Source organism: Pelodiscus sinensis, chromosome 11, assembly GCF_052426305.1.
Source record: "Pelodiscus sinensis isolate ZL-2025 chromosome 11, ASM5242630v1, whole genome shotgun sequence".
Taxonomy (NCBI): Eukaryota; Metazoa; Chordata; order Testudines; family Trionychidae; genus Pelodiscus; species Pelodiscus sinensis.
In genome coordinates, this window is record NC_143062.1 from 20,122,371 (window position 1) to 20,140,225 (window position 17,855).

General features: G+C 42.4%; 1 protein-coding gene across 15 annotated transcripts in view; it reads right to left on the reverse strand.

Annotated features, from left to right (window-relative positions):
- Positions 1-17,855, reverse strand: part of WNK2 (WNK lysine deficient protein kinase 2) — a 198,221-nt gene that overhangs the window by 11,250 nt on the left and 169,116 nt on the right. For 12 of the 15 annotated variants that reach the window (XM_075938943.2, XM_075938942.2, XM_089781184.1 and 9 more), the window contains 2 exons: positions 15,877-15,921; positions 14,330-14,589 (listed from right to left, as the gene is read on the reverse strand). In XM_075938943.2, the coding sequence (XP_075795058.2) occupies positions 14,330-14,589; positions 15,877-15,921 (305 nt within the window). Of the gene's footprint in view, positions 1-14,329; positions 14,590-15,876; positions 15,922-17,855 lie in introns of those variants that run through there. The other 3 variants (XM_075938946.2, XM_075938941.2, XM_075938949.2) reach the window with 2 other exon arrangements.

A 17,855-nucleotide genomic window follows, 5' to 3' on the forward strand; every position in this document is an offset into this window, starting at 1 on the left:
TGGAAATCTCAATATGGAACAGGTCAAATGGATAAGATTGGTTCAAGTGGGATTTTTGAAGGACAAAAGCAAATATGAGTAAGAAGGGGTGTGTGGTGATGGTGGGGTTACTTTTAAAATATAATATAAAAAAAACCCCATCAGTGATGTCACTGAGGGACTTTTGGCTGTGGGGATGGAACATCTAGTTGCAAAACAAAACCCTAATTTTTAACCACTGCAGAAATATTTAATGGCTTTTTGTTTGCTTAACTTTATCTCAAGTGATGTTTGAGTCTGCCTGTGTGTATCTATATGGTGGTTTTAAAATCAGTGATGCAGCAACACCCCGCCTCCCCCGCTAAAAATAATGGCATAAACCAAGGTTCTTTTAATTTTTTGATTCTTTTATATTATTAATTTTGTCAAAACTATTGGTATATTTTATAGCAGTCAGAATATAGCTAATTGAAAAGTAACATGAACCAAGGATATATCTATAGGACAATGATTTTTCAAAACTGCTATTTAAGACCATGTTTTAAGATTCTAAAATGGTGTTTTCAAGAAAATTAGATTGTTTTAAGTAACAGACAACAGACTTATGGTGCACATGCTTCATTCCAATTTACAATTATGCTGCCCCCCAAAGCAACAGAGTATACAATATTACTGGAAGTCATTAAATGGCACTATTGCAGATAGTTTTGTTAGCTCTGTTTTTCTGAATGTGTAAGAATCAGACCTTGGAGAAATGCTTATTGTCAGCTGTGATACAGCCCCTTTTAGATGCTGAGAAGTATGATTCTACCTTGGTGTGTACATCTCTTGCACTCTCAACTCACTCACTCTTGGGCACAGTTGCTTCTGCCAGAAAATGACCAGTTATTGCCTCTTTCCCCATATATAGGAGGTTGACAAACTAGTTTTCAGCAACTTTTTTTGTGATCCTCCAGCTGTACCTTAAGACATCATTTCAACTTATATATTCAGAGATAATCCTCAAATATTTTCAGCACATGATGAGAACTCTTGCATCTCTCAGCATCTTCTGAGTGTGACCTCACAGCCAACACCCACGCCACGGCCTTCAGAACGGTGCTGAGAAGTGGAGAAAGTGATTCTGGATTTCCACATTTCAGTGATGCCACAGACTTTCATTCTCTCTGCTCGCTTAGTGCATAAAGTTCAAGGCGAAACCTGGACAAATCTGAAAGGCTTGTCCAAATACTGAGCAACAGCTTGAATATCTCTGTGTTGTGAGGAAAGGTAGGGCTGCAAAGTCAGCTGGATATATCATGCAATCAAGATCATCTCTACTTTCTGTCTGAGCTCCTGGCAGGTATTCCCACTGAAGCACACTTGAGGAGTTTTGCCAGGCTCAAGACAGCAAGGCACTGCTGCAATTTTATCAGATAAGGCACGCAGGCTTATCTGTAAACATATGCCAATTGTTCCCATTTCTTATCATTCCAGTGCCAATTTCAGAATTAATTCAACCTCAGCTGTCAATCTGTGTCATCATTTCCCCCCTCACGTCAAGAGATGGCCAACTCCATGCTGACAGAATGAGCCATTTTCAATCACTAGATATAGACTGGATCTCCCTGGTCCAGCACCCTTGGGACCTAACCGGTCTTGAATGAGGGAATTTGCTGGATTAGGGGAAGTCCCCTGCCACTGGTTGGACACTGCCCCTCCCCTCCTGCTGGCTCCGCTCCAGTGCTGCTGCTACAGAGCATGGGGCTTTCCTGGGATGGCACTCCCCAGCCTCCCGGCCCTGCTTGTTCCCGCTGGCTGGTGCTTCCCGTGGTTGTGGCCCTGTAGCTGCCCAGCTGGTCGGAACGCCATGGCTTCCTGGCTGCTGCCTCACCCGGTCAGGGTTCTGTGGCTGCCCTGCTGTTCCATGCCGGGTCAGGGCTCTGCAGTTACCTCACTGAGCAACACCCAGCTAGGGCTCTTGGGGCAGGGCTCGCCCATCCCAATGGTAAGGCTCTGTCATTGGACTCTTCACCAGCTTGCACTCTCGGGCTCTCTGGTCCAGTAACATCTGTGATCTTGCTGGACCACAGATGTTGCCAGACCAGAGAGTTCCTGGATTGAGGAGGTTCAACCTGTACTTGCTGAATCAGATGTCCTATTCTTTTGGCTAATTTCTTGTCAGCAAGGCTGGCAACCACATCCGTTCATGCCAGTTACTCATTTGGAAAGAAGTTCCAGTGAAGGCTCATTTTTCCACATATCATGACGACTCTTCGATACACATTGCTTATCAGTGATAAGTGTGTGATACACAGTGCCTTCTGTCTTAGCAATTATAGGCAGTCTTTTCATTTGCAATAGCATTTCCTGATACCAGCATCTGCAAGGTACCTTGAAATACTTGTGGATGGCCTGGATCATCTATTTTACACTGATGTTGTCTTAGGAGATGTAGGAATAGCAGAGGCTGGTGTTCTGGCACAGGTACCAGACTCTTATGTTGCCATCGGGGCGAGGGAGGAGGGAGCAGAGGGAAGGGGAAGGGAGAAAGAGAGAGAGAGAGAGAGAGAGAGAGAGAGAGAGCGCGAGTGAGTGAGTGAGTGTGTGTGTGAGAGAGAGAGAGAGAGAGAGAGAGAGAGTGTGTGTGTGTGTGTGTGTGTGTGTGTGTGAGAGAGAGAGAGAGAGAGAACACCATAATAGTCTTTGCAGAATTGTTTACAGTTGTGTCTTCTAGCTCATTGACAATACTTCTGAAAAGCTAGATTCTCTGGGATGAGAGAGAAGACATTTCTACTTCTTTACTTCCTAGCTGATTCTTAAACACTGTACAAGGAGAGGCGAATGGTACTGAATCACTTGGCTAATCATATGCTGAATAGACTTGACATGTTGCCCTATTGGTTTCCTTTTATGTTTCTTTCTACTATAGGTTCTAGACATTTTGTTTGTTAAACGAGCCTGGGCTTAACCATGTTGGGTAAACAAAGACACAATTCTCATCATGAATGGATCCACCAGATGTGTTGTAAAATTGCATCTGAAGTCGCACACGGTACAAATATCTTCCTAGGTACAGAAATTTAGAAAGAAGTGAATTATGCTAAACTGAATTAAGGCCACTTAAATTCTGAACAAGAATGTCCCCAGAGGGGTTTACTGCAGTTTAATGAATCCTCTTTAAATTTACACCTTTAGTTAGCTCAGATTAATTTTCCTGAGTGGTCCTTGTAGACAAGCCCTTAATAAACTTTTTAAATATGCTAAAAAGCATTTCAAAAATAAAATATTTGCGTGGGAAGGAGGTGAGCAAGTTATTTTTTTTCTTCCTCCTTTGATAATCCTTCCCCATCACATACCCTATACTTATCTTACTTTAACCACATTCATAACTATACAAACAAGAAAAATTACACACTAGGAAACTGAATCCGAATAGATGATATGTCCATGTGATATATAAAGCTACCTGGCCAGCAGTAGGGCAGACCTTAACTATGATGGCCAATGCAACCAAGCTATAGAGAACAGAGTGAAAAAACCGATCATAGAATCATAGAATACTAGGACTGGAAGGGACCTCGAGAGGTCATCAAGTCCTGTCCCCTGCCCTCACAGCAGGACCAAGTACTATCTAGACCATCCCTGATAGGCATTTATCTAACTTACTCTTAAATATCTCCACAGATGGAGATTCCACAACTTCCCTGGGCAATTTATTCCAGTGTTTAACCACCCTGACAGGAACTTTTTCCTAATGTCCAACCTAAACCTCCCGTGCTGCAGTTTAAGCCCATTGTTTCTTGTTCTATCCCCAGATGAACAAGTTTTCTCCCTCCTCCTTACAACACCCTTTTAGATTCCTGAAAACTGCTATCATGTCCCCCCTCAATCTTCTCTTTTCCAAACTAAACAAACCCAATGCTCTCTAGACCATTAATCATTCTTGTTGCTCTTCTCTGGACCCGCTTCAATTTCTCCACATCTTTCTTGAAATGCGGTGCCCATCCAAAACCCACTTCCTCTGCCAGAAAACATCATGCCCTGGTTCTCTCCTATGGAGTAGTGGAAGCACGGTGTCTCTCCACTGCCCCCACCGACAACTCAAACCCACTCAAAATGCTTCTGGTGAGTAGATCTCCCTTCCCGGGTGTCAACTCTGCCAGCGCCCCTCTACTCTAATCCCTCCGAATTACTATTTAGCAGCTACACCTCAAGGTTATGGGCAGCTCCACTCCTGTCCACATCTTAACTCTTCCTTCCACATACCTTCCCTTTGCCTGCTACACCTTACAAACTCCTCTGACCTCAATACACCTGGGGTCTCTCCCATGGTGCTGGAATTACAGGTGGCTAGTGGTGCTGCTGCATCCCACAGCTTGATGTAGTAATAACAAACACCACATACATGGCTTCCATCAGCAGCACCCCCAAAGTAAAAACTGTCCCAGAACCTCTAGGTCTCTCCTGTGGCTTCTTCATACTTTCCCTTATACCTAGAACAATAGCCATACTCCTGAGCACCCGATCACTTCCCTCCTCTTCAGATCCTTCCTTCAAGCACTACTCTTCTGGCTAGACCTTTACTGCCCTCCCTCTTTCTCAACAGCTATCCTCTCCTCTACCTGGTGTACTCCTATGCTAGGTCTATACTACAGCTTTTCCCATTTTTTTTGGAAGAGGCTTTTCCGAAATTTGGCCTGTCTACACTGGGCCAAATTTCGGAAAATCCCCCTCTTTCGAAAGATCCCTTCTTCCTCATGGAATGAGGAAGACAGGGCTTCTGAAAGAGCACGTTTGCACTTCCTTTTTTTGTGGAAGAGCAAACGCGTTCCCTGGATGTGGCGCAGTGTAGACATACCCCTAGACATTAGCCTGCCAAAGCCATCAACACCCAGACAACCAACACAATGGACAAGCTGCATGAAAGTAGGCAACAGTTGTCTTTTTCCTGCTCCACCTCTTGTTTCTATTCTTGCCAGGTTAGGCCTAATGTGCCAGTCATACCGAGTAGAAGTCGCTACATCGGTGTGTGTATATATCCTATTTTCGAGAGGCTAAGTCTGGTCAGTTCTCACAGTGAAGCCCAAGAAGAGTTTGAATTCAACCAAACTTGATGGGGTGAGTATGATCACTGTCCTGTCTACAATACTCCAACAGTAATAATCTAGCAGTATAACCAACACCAAACAGGATATGATCAGTGCTGGTGGCTAGGATGCACAGAAGTGGTCACTCAGGCTACGTCTAGACAGCAGTGCTTTTCCGGGATACTAGAGGTATCCCAGAAAAGCAATGCTGCATCCAAGGAACAAATTTCAGAAAAATTTCAGAAAAGCGGATGCATTCTTTCGCCATCCCTATAAACCTCATTTTATGAGGAAGAAGGGATGGCTTAAAAAAGCAAGTTTTTCTGAAGTTTGGCACCACGTAGATGCACCAAATTTTAGAAAAGCCTCTTTTGAAAGAAAAGTGAAAAAAGATATGGAAATTGTGGTTTGCAATTTGTGTATCTTTTTCCAACTTTTCTTTGTAGTGTAGACGTAGCCTCAGACTCCACTTTCCTCCAGTCACTGGACAAAGAGATTGAAACACCAAGGGGTATGAAACAATTGTGAATTGGTACCAGAAGGTCTTGCCAATGCAGCATCTATACAAGTGAGATGTAGGGAAAGCCAGTCTGACAGATGGAGGAAGATCATGAGAACTGGAATCCGTTCAAACACAAGTTTCATCACAGTTCTATTATTCTTCCAACCCAACCAACATGGAACACAGCAAAACAAGTGCTGACAATCCTCTTTCCCTGTCCTTGTCCCTACACCAACTTCAGAATTTTTGCTCTGAGACAGTCAATTAGCTAAACCAAGTATCAGAGGGGTAGCCGTGTTAGTCTGAATCTGCAAAAGGTGCCACAGGACTCCTCACCACTTTAGCTAAACCAATCATTCTAGTGATGTATGCACGATTGGTAACAGACTCCATGACACATAACATGCCATTGACAGGAATAAGGCTGCACCTTTCACAGGTCGATCACATCAGACTCAAACATTTTTTTCTGCTCAGTTATCCATTGTGGCTGTTTCTCTAATAAGCAGTTAGAGCTCATGTAGTGACAAGACAACAAGAAAGGCCCTAGTTAGTGAATTCCTTGGTCCCCTGACATTTTCAGGTAATTCATTTATCCAAAGAACATTCAATGCACTTGATACATAAGGAAGTTTATGTTACTTGCTGCATTCCTGTGTTTTTGTGGTGCTCACAACTACCTACCTGAATTGGTTATTTTAGTATTTGTCCAAAATACACTAGCATCGGTGAACATTCTCTTATTAGGTGGTTTGACATCAATACCTACTAGTTATCTCCTTTTACATTTCTATATGTGCTGTTGGATGGTCAGATTTCATGCATATTCCCTGTCTGGAGGTGAAGAAGTCACCTGAAAGCTCATATGAAAATGCCCTGCCAGTATCTGGGTGTTCCATAACACCACTGAAAAATGGAAGGCACTCTTTAAAAAAAAGATAAAGGATAGTGACTATTGCATACTCAAAATGACAGGCAACATGACATGGGTTTACTGTAGGAATTGTCATTTCAATAGGAACACCATCGAAGTTGTTCCTTTTCCCCCTTGGAAAGGAAAGTTAAAATCCTCCTATGCTAGCCCAGTCCCATATACTGCCTACTATGCTTCCAACTATGGAGAGGGAAAAGAAGAGAAAAATGCTATACATCTGTATGCAACTGGTCAAGCACCTCCACCACCATTTTGAAGAGCTGTTAATTGACATCCCCTTAAAGAGGAGCTTTCACTCGTAAAATAGTTACCTGTAATACCTTGTACTCGCAAAGCAAATAATTTGCTCAGGGCAATAAAAGGACTGGAAGGGCAACACATACGTTCTTTCAGAAAAAATACACAAAGTTTGCTGACAGTATCATAGGCTGAGGGAGAAGTGGATCGCGAGCTTTAGGATCGTGTGTGCTACTCCTATTAATGTTAATGGCAGTTCTGGGCAGAGAACTGGCAATGCAAGTTTCTCCCAAAGTTACACCAGGATTGCTCTGCCCAGTTTAAAAAAATCTCAGATAACTAGACTGACTCAGCTGCCACTACTTTCTTTAGAATTAAGACAAAATACAGGACTATGTAGCACTTTAAAGACTAACAAGATGGTTTATTAGATGATGAGCTTTCGTGGGCCAGACCCACTTCCTCAGATCAAATAGTGGAAGAAAATAGTCACAACCATATATACCAAAGGTTACAATTAAAAAAAAGAACACATATGAAAAGGACAAATCAAATTTCAGAACAGAAGGGGGATGCGGGGGGGGGGGGGGGGAGGGAGGTAAATATCTGTGAGCTAATGGTATTAGAGGTGGGGAAAGGTAAATGTCTGTGGGCTAATGGTATTAGAGGTGATAATTGGGGAAGCTATCTTTGCAATGGGTAAGATAACTGGGGTCTTTGTTGAGACCCACGCGTAGAGTGTCGAATTTTAGCATGAATGACAGTTCAGAGGATTCCCTTTCAAGTGCAGATTTAAAAGGCTACCCCAGACTAACACGGCTACATTTCTATCACTATTATTTAGAATTAAGAACAGCCATGCTGGGTGAGACCAATGGTTCATCTCACCTGGTATCCTATCTGACAGTGGCTAATGCCAAATGCTTCAGTAGGAATGCACAGGACAGGGCAATAATTTAGAGCTCCACCCTTTGTTATCCAGTTCCAGCATCTGAGAGAGAGGGCTGGCTGATGTGATTACAGAGTCATTGGCTATTATCATTGAAAACTTGTGGCAATCGGGAGAGAACACAGGTGATTGGAAAAAGGCAAATATAGTGCCCATCTATAAAAAAAGGGAAGAAGGATAATCCAGGGAACTACAGACCAGTAAGCTTCACCTCAGTCCCTGGAAAAATCATGGAGCAGGTCCTCATGGAATCCATTATGAAACACTTGGAAGAGAGGAAGGTGATCAGAACAGTCAACACGGATTCATCAAGGGAAAGTCATGCCTGACCAACCTGATTGTCTTCTAGGATGAGATAACTGGCTCTGTGGACATGGGGAAAGTGGTGAATGTGATGTACCTTGACTTTAGAGGATGCGATGAATTGCACCCTCAACAAGTTTGTAGATGAAACTAAATTGGGGGGGAGAGGTAGACATCCTTGAGGCTAGTGATAGGGCTCAGAGTGACTTATACAAATGGGAGGATTGGGCCACAAAAAAGTCTGATGAGGTTCCACAAGGACAAGTGCTTGCACTTAGGACGGAAGAACCCAAGCACTGCTACAGGCTGGGGACCAACTGGCTCAGCAGCAGTTCTTCATAAAAGGCCCTGGGGTTTACATTGGATGAGAAGCTGGATACAAATCAGTGTACTCTTGTTGCCAACAAGGCTAACAGCATATTGGGCTGATTAGTAGGAGCACTGCCAGTAGATCGATGGAAGTGATTATTTCCCTCTATTTGGCAACGGTGAGGCCACATCTGGAGAACTGTGTCCAGTTTTGGGCCTCCCACTACACAAAGGATGAGGACAAACCGGAGAGTGTCTGGGGAGGGCAATGAAATGATTAGGGGGCTGGGACATATGACTTGTGAGGAGAGACTGAGGGAACTGGGCTTATTTAGTCTGCATAAGAGAAGAACGAGCAGTGATTTGATAGCAGCCTTCAATTACCAAAAGGGAGATTCCAAAGAGGATGGAACTAGTGGTTGCGGTAAGAAGCAATGGCCTCACGTTGCACTGGGGATGGTCTAGGTTGGATATAAGTTAACACTACTTCACTAGGAGGGTGGTGAAGCACTGGAATGGGTTACCTAGGGAGGCGATGGAATCTCCATCCTTAGAGGTTTTTAAGGCCAGGCTTGACAAAGCCCTGGCTGGGATGATTTAGTTTGGTTTAGTCCTCCTTTGAGCAGGGGGTTGGACTAGATGACCTCCTGAGGTATCTTCTAACCTTAATCTTCTATCATCTGGCAGTCAGGTGTTTACAGACACTCCTGTAATAGTTGCATCTCTGACACCCGTTCCCCCCTCAGTTCTTGTGCTATGGGAAAGGTCAAACAAGCATTTCCTAATTCACTTTAACCACACCACTCATGATTTTATAGACCTTTATCTTATCCCCCCTTAGTTCTCTCTTTTCCAAGCAGAACAGTTCCAGATTTTTTAATCTCTTCTCACATGGAAGTTATTTCATATCCTTAATTTTTGTTGTGGTTCTGTCCTTTTTCCATTTCTAATATATCTTTTTTAAGATAACAGGGCAACAGGGCTAGAACTGCATACAGTATTCAAGGTGCAGGCGTACCACGGATTTATATTGTAGCATTATGTTATTTTCTGTCTTATCTGTTTCCTAACGTTCTATTAGCTTTTTAACTGCTACTGCCCATGAGCACATTTTCAAACAACTATCCACAATGACTCCAAAATCTTTTTCTAATTTAGAGCCTATCATTTTGTATGTATAGTTGGGATTATGTTTTCCAATATGTATTACAGTAAAACCTGTGTTATCTGGCATGCTCGGGGATTAGGGCATTCCAGTTATCTAAAAATTCCGGTTATTTGAGGGTCCATCTTTCTGTCTCCTAAAAAGAGCCTCCTTTCCTCCCCAGCTCTGACTGCCAGACCACATCCCCTCCAGAGCCATCCATGGAACCCAGGGGTCCTGGACTCCAGACCGCCACATTAATTATGAAGCCTCCAAAAGGCAAGGCTTCCTTTCAGTACCACAAATAGAATACTGGGGTCTGACTGCCAATTCCCTACTCCTCGAAGCCTGAAATAGAACCCAGCTATCAAAATGCCGCGTGGCCACGCCCAGCCTCTGGCCGGCTGGATCAAAGCGCCACACCGCATGGCCACACCAAGCCCCTAAGAAATTTGCCGGTTTCTAAAGTTTTCTGGATAGTTAAGTGCCGGATAGCGCAGGTTTTACCGTACTTTGCATTTATCTGCCATAAATTTCATCTGCTATTTTGTTGCCCAGTCACCCAGTTTTGTGAGATTACTGTGTTGCTCTTTACAGTCTGCTTTGGACTTAACTATACTCAGTAATTTTATGTCATTGGCAAACTTTGCCACCTCACTGTGTACGTCTTTTTGCAGATTATTTATGAATATGTTTAACAGTGCTGGTCCAGTACTGGGGATGTTAAAAAGCAGTTAATTAGGTAACCGTGTAACCGCTGAAAATCTTAGTGATTACACGCAGCAGTATAAAGCTTATACTGTGGAGCAGTTGGTTCCCTGGGTGTGGAGTCGTCAGCCAGCGTCAACAGGAGCCAGCTCCCACCTGCCGGTCCTCCTCATGGAGAGCTGGCTGCTACCCCATGCTTCTGGCAGGATTTCATCAGTTACTGTAACAGTTATATGCAAGCTTCTGGCCCCACTCCCAGGGATCCAATTGCTGCCTTGCACTGCAGGCTCCAATACATCCCTACCCAACACAGATCTTCTCTTCAATTTGAAAACTTACCACTTATTCCTACTCTTTGTTTCCTGTCTAACCAGTTATGGATCCATGAGAGGACCTTTCCCCTTATCCTGTAACTGCTTAGTTTGCTTAAAAGCCTTTGATGTAGAACTTTGACAAAGGTTTTTTGAAAGTCCAAGTACACTATATCCACTAGATCCCTCTTGTCCACGCATTTGTTGACCCAATAAACAAATGCTATGTTGAGTCTTCCCTAACAAACTGTGTTCATCTATACGTCTTATAATTCTGTTCATTATAGCTACAATCAATTTGCCTGGTAACGGAGTTACACTTACTGGCCTAGAAACTTTTTAAATAAATGGGCGTCACATCAACTATCCTCCCGCCATCTGGTGAAGAGGTTGGTTTAAGTGATAGGTTACATACCTCTCTCAGTAGTTCTGCAATTTCACATTTGAGTTGCTCCAGAACTCTTGGGTGATACCGTCTGGCCCTGATGACATGTTACTGTTTAATAATATAGGACCATTCCTCAGTCTTCTCACCTACAAAGAATGGCTCAGGTGTAGGAATCCCTCATATCCTTTGCAGTGAAGACTGACACAGAATTCATCTAGATTTTCCGCAATGGCTGGGTCTTCCTTGAGTGCTCCTGTAGTATCTCAATCGTCCAGGGTCCCCATTGGTGGTTTGGCAGGCTCCCTGCTGGTTCTTACAATTTTGCAGTTAGTTTTTGAGTGTTTTTGCTAGTTGCTTTTCAAATTCTTTTTTGGTCTGTCCAATTGTATCTTTACACTTCATTTGACAAAGCTTATATTCCTTTCTATTCTCCTCTGTTGGATTTAACTTCCAATGCTTAAAGGATGCTTCTAACAGCCTCTCTTACTCTGTTTAGCCATTGCAACTCTTTTTGGATCCTTTCCCCCTCCTTTAAGAGATTTGATACAGAGCCCTATATACCTTAGAAAGGCAGAAGGGCTATTGGTTCATCTGGTCTGATATCCTGAACATCACAGGCCAGGGAATTTTACCCATTTATCCTTGCATTAAGCCAAATAACTGATGTTTGACTAAAGCACGAAAGGAATTAGCCGTGAACTGAGGATGTCAAGAGAAGTTGAACCCACACCCTTCCCGTGGGAATTTGTTTCAATGATTAATAACTTATTCTTCAAAATGTGAAGCTCATTCTGATTTGAATTAATTGAGATTGAAGTTCCAGCCCTGGGTTCTTGTAATACTTTTCTCCACTAGGTTGAAGATCCACTTAGCACTTTATATTTTCTCCCTGGGAAAGTATTTAGTCACTATAATCGAGTCAACTCTCAATCTACGATTTGGTAAGAGCAACAGATAATAGCTTTTAAACCCTCATGTAATTTTGTGGCTCTTTCCTGCATTCTTTCCAATTGCCCAGCCTTGTATTGGACTCCCCAATGCCATATGTAGAAGTCCCTGCTCCCAATGGCTTCTGTGACAACAGTGGGCCTTTTCTCCTGTTGTCCAGATTAAGTGTCTCTTGGCTCAGTTTCATCCCTCTTCTTCTGGCTATTCCTCTTCGAGTATCACAAATCATCCTGGTCTCCTTTAATTTCAAATCCACCCAAACATTTGTAGATTCAGGGAAAATTTTAACACCCAATGCTACTTGTACCATTGGAGACCTCCCCCTTAAATCACATCTGTTGCCCTGGTTTTGTCAGCAACAATTAGAATTCTGTGTTGTGTCTCTGGTGCCACAGGCCAGAATCAAGGACAATTGCAGGTAAGGTGGCCGTGAACCATCTCTGCACCTGCAGGATTCAAGGCTGCTCTAGAAGCCAGTGTGGACTCCAGGAGAATCAGCGTGATCAAAGGATGCTCCAGTTAATGGCAGTTGTCCCAGGGCTGCATGTGACCTGCTCTGCAGGTGCAACATTCAAAAATCCCTGGAGTGCTGTAGGGACTCACCACCTGCCCTGGCCTTGCCTCTGGTGTGATCCCTGTCTTAGGGCACATAGGACAGCTTGCACTGGGGAAAGCTCTCTGGTCAAGCACAGCAGGGCTTCACAGCTCCTGTGTATCTGTCCAGTGACATACGGGGTCCTGGGTATCTGGATTTTAACTTTGCCTTCATTTCTTCTAAAATCTCAGTCAATTCTCTAACTTCCATGGACAATAACCTTGCTGTAGGAGGACACCTATCCCCACACATTTTGCAGACTGTATGTAGAATATCTTCCTCCTCATCCCCCACAAGAACTCTACTACACTAGAGGTGGAATATGGGAGCTCTCAAGCTGTGCACATCACTGAACAGTCTTGGATAGGAAACAAAGACAACTGCTCAATGGCTGTTATCAAGAGAGTTAGGAAAAAGACTCTGTCATCCCCTAAACTGGAGCTTGAGCAGGACACCAGGACTAACAACTCTAACATGCCAACGTCTCATCAAGGACAGTTTTCCAATTGCAAAGCCCCTGTCGTGGTGTGGGGGTTAGGATCTGGTGAAATGACAGCTACTATATCCCCCAAAACACTTCCTGAAGCATCTTTAGGGATCTCCCATCCAAGAACTGACCAACCAAAAGTATGGTTAGCTTGCAATAATGGACAGGATCTACAGACAGATATGGGTAGTGTTGTAAAACAAATTGCTCATTTATTACATATCTGGGCAACAAAACTGCATCATCACTACGTAGACAAAAGTTATGACTCTTCCCCTTCTTGTTACAAAAAGTTCTGTTTTAAACAGCTTCACTGTACTGTAGGCTTGTTTTCCCCATTAAACCTGCCTGCATGCTGCAGTGCCACAGATTTTCACTTTGTCCCATGAAAGAGATCAGCAAGCTCCTAAGCACTTACGTTTGTACAGCACAGTTCAACAGGGATGAATCTCCTGCCACTACTGCAGTGCGTCTTTTTTTTAAAAAATAGGGTTTTTCTAGGTTTTTGTAATTGTTTGCTTGGAGTTTTGTTTATTTTAAAAAAGGCAATGATTCCCTGTCACTGTTTAGTTATTCTGATCGGAAAAGACCACTGTACAATTTTCACAGTGTTCCCCACCCCTCATCATCTTTATTGATATTTTATTTCTTCTAGACTCAATTCTGAAAAACAAAACAAGGCAAAAATTACTGGGCAAGGAGTCATGGAGTCCATAAGAGGACACTATAGGCCAGGAAGAATTGTGGGGCTTATGTGAGGTGTGACTGGGCTTCATGGTTTGTCTCTCACCTTCATTTTTGTGTCTGCAGGGATTTAGTGTAAGTTCTTCACCTCAGCCATGAAGTGTGAATGTGTGCACATAGGTGCACACCCATCTCACTCACCAGAGAGGAGCAGTGGGTAGGACATGCTAGTACTGCCACACCTCAGTGTATTCAGGGTCACATTAGTGACATTTTAGAAGTGCCTCTAAGGTAGATGTGATTAGTACGGTACAGTTCAACCAGCACGGGCCAGCTAAATGCCCAGTTCACAGGCATCTTCTCTTCCAGCCAGAGAATTCACAAAGCATCTGGCAGAAAGAGACCCTGCAGCATAAGACACCAAGCTTCTAGTGCAGCCACCATTCGATAGGAGGAAAATTAACATTAGAAAGGAGAGGGATTTTAGCAAAAGTAAAACCGTGTTTAAGCCAAGCAGTGTATGGATCACCAGTCAGCGTGTTGCTGTTTATCAACGGTTAATTAGCAGTTCTTAATTTAAAAAAAAAAAAGAAGAAGATATATTGGCCCATAGGTTGCTAAAATTATCGCCAAAAGACCAAAAACCATCAGCTATTTTAGTACTTAGAGAAGTGAGATGGACATTGCAGTGTGTTTTAGTTTATGTCCTCCTCCTCCTATGAGTTCTGCCATGGCTGTCAGACATTCAGCAAAATGTATGTTCTTCAAGGAGCGCCACTTACTCCACATGTCTCATTCTGTGTCTGCGTGGAATTAGCCTTTGGCTCCATGTCTTGCCTTTTTTGGTTCTGCTTCAGTTGGTTCAAAGAAGGTTTTGACTGTGCTGCACCAACAGTTTTGCTTGTCCACTGATCCACCAGTTTGTGAAGATCGTCTGTGAATGTTCCTTTCTTGTTGTTACTGTTGTTAGCTTGCACCTGGACCTGCAGAGTTGGCGGCGGTAGAGGCTCAGGACACGTTACAAGACTGTTTGTGGAGGATCCTAGAAAGTCACACACAAAGAAGGGTCAGTTCTGTCACCATTAGTGCACCACTTTGCTGCTTGGTTTATGTTTCTCACACACTATCATTCAAAAGTTGATTTTGTCCTTTCAGGGCCTCATTGCTTTCTAAAGAACATCTTTGCTTCGAGAAATGGTCTATGTGCCCACATTTATAGTTCTGTAATGGTGCAGGACTTAATTTAGTAGTGTTGATGTAACACCACTTACGAAACCATCTCCATACTAACACTAGACTAGAATTTGATGCAGCTATTAGCTTTTGCGAATTAGGATTTTACTAGATCAAAAAGAAATGCACAAATGATGTGCATTTTTGTTAACCTTTATGAGTTTACACAAGAAAAATAAGCTTAGCAAGTATAATGCAGATTTCTAGTGTAAAGAGAGGACACTGTCAAGTTGATGAGGCTTCAAAGACTACAAAAGCGCTCTAATACAGTTATAGAAATAACTGTCCCATGTACGTGATGGAATGCCACTTCCTGGGAATCTAGTACTATGTCAAAAACAGCACTGAATGGGAAGTGACAAAGGTGCAGATATTTTAATGCCCAGGGAAAAATTCAGTGAAACCATTTTAACAGGATATATTTAAAATACAATTTTAAGCAAAGACCATCTCTCCAAGCAAAAAGTTCAGATAACTGGCGTGAAATGATTCATTTACAAACACCAACACAGTCTTTTTTTTCTAACAACATGAATTTTCCAGCCAATAAAGTGCATTGTGAGTAGCCCTACTAATGTTCCTCTAATCACATAAAATACCTGCATCCTCCTTTAAATGATCATGCATTAAACTTCTGTTCTGGCTTCTATGACTCCTGCTCTGATTCTTTCAGGACAGGGACCAGGGAGAAGGTGTGTATTTTGAGGATAAAACTGTTCAAATAGTGTTCAATATTTCATGCATCTCAACAGGAATGAGGTAGCATCAAGCTATAGGGTCAGCCAGCAGCAAAATGGCAGTTTTATAAAAACTGTACACAGAAGATTTGACACAAGCACTGTACTGTTCTCTCTCACATAACACACACACACAAAAAAATCACAATCATCTTGCAGCATGCATGCTTCCCAAAGCATCACAGGACATGCACTGTAACTAAAGAGATACCTGCTCACAAGTCATATGCAGCCTAATTTAATGTCAGCAAAGGTACAACAGCTGCTATTAAGTAAACAACTAGATTTTAGTCAAAAATAAATTTTAAAAAATCCCATGCTATGAAGGAAATACTGAGAAACAAAAATGGGATAGTTACTACTACTGTGATCTTTGCCTAGACATAGTCGTTTCAGGGTGGACCCTACAAGGTAGAACAATACAAAGACACACAGAGTTAGGCAAGACTAAACACAACAGATCTGATGGACTAGCTTCTGTACTTTTAGGCAATTAAAAAGTAGTAATTATGCAAGGAGGAGCAGACAGAAAGTCAGCAGTTCAGGCGAGTAAAGGAAATCTAAATAACTGGGCAGCCCAAACCTACATTAATGTGCAACCATACAAAAGCTTTAGAGGATATAACTGTGTGCCAAGAACAAAATTCAGTAAAGTTTAAAGTTTTTTTTAAAAATCACCTTGGCTTCCAAATAGGGCTTTTTTGATTCCTACTCTATTTATGCAGGAAATGATCTTAATTCAGGTCATGATAGGATGCCAAAAAATGATTTCACTAACAAGTAAAGCTAGTCTGGCTGCAAAGACTAACTGTAAAATAACTACAAAAGTCTTGTTTTACCAGTCCAAAAAGATACATTGTTCTGCAGGTCTGAGGCCAATTTTTTTATCCGCTTTAATAATAAGAATGTGTCAAATTGCAAAATTCTGAACTAAAAAAAGCCACACACGAGTTTTCCTTTCACATCATTTCAAGGTGCACAAAGTTCAGCACTATAGAAGAGGTCTCATTTTTAACCAGACTGTGTCTTTTCAGTATTGCCTTATTGCTACATTCTCCATCATTATTTTACAAGCTCAGCAGCACATGTACTATTACAGATCACGTTGTTGGAGCGTAAGGACTTGCCAGGCAGCACTAGCATTCCTTATCAGAGTATCACATTTTCTGAAAGATATTTTGGATTTTGGGGAGAAGAAAATCTGATGCTGATGTGCCAGGCAGGGGTTAGGAGGGGTAAGGGCATAGCTGGGAAGGTTTAACCTGCTATGTAGCTGCCACTTCAACCTATAAGCAAATCAGAGGGCACAGCAGAACTCCAGACAGTGCAGCTCCCCTGCTTGGCAGCATGACACCAACACACCATGAGACTCTGGAGCTCAAGGTTCTTAGTTCCAGTTCTGAATGAGTCTTAGAAAGAGAAAGAGGAGAGACACTCCAGAGTTAGAATGAGAGGAAAGAGACAAGTTGTGTGTTGGCATGGGTGGCACAAGGGAAAAAAAGGATCTGGAAGAGAATATTTTTATGCTGTCCCCCCTGTAAACAGAAGGACCTCACTAAAGTGTCATGCTTGATTTGTACGTGAACAAATCCCAGTATTTCAGTATTCAGCTCTTTACATTTAAAAGGCAGATAGAGGCACACACAATAATAACCGGAACTGAGTTTGGGTTACCTTAGACTTTTTTTTGGTCCTTTTTCTCTCCCATACCTCCTACATGTGCCTTACCCTGTCTTTCCCCACCCGACAGTCATGCCTCTTTTTACAAATCTCTGGGTTGACTAAAATTAGATGGTGGTTTTGCTATCTATCTTGCAAAATACTGAAAAATGTAAATAGAAGTGTTTGGCTCCATCAGCAAATGTACACAGTGAAAAGAACTTTTGCCCAGAAAACATAAAAGCATGCAGCAGATTACTGCACACACTCAGATCACTAAGTTTAACCCCCCCCCCCACACAAAACACACACAAAATTGTGCACATCATTTTGTGTCCTGTGTCAACTAGGACCCCAAAGCTATATATAAGCATTTCAGCATGAGTGGTTAGCCATTTGAGTAGACTCACTGAGTATAATGGTACCACTAGTTAGTAAAGTTACTCAGCCACCAATGTGTCTATAAGAAAGGATCCTATTAAACAAAAACATTAGGAAAGTGAACCACCAAACCAGGGCTTACTTTTTCAAACAATATCTTTGTAGAATATTGCTTGGAAGACAAAAAAACATTACCTTGATTGAGATAACTTCTGAAGTTGAGCACTGAATCAGTCTGAGAAGTTATTTTTTTAAAAAAGCCTTCAGGTAATATTTACAGCAGTTGAACTTAAAAATT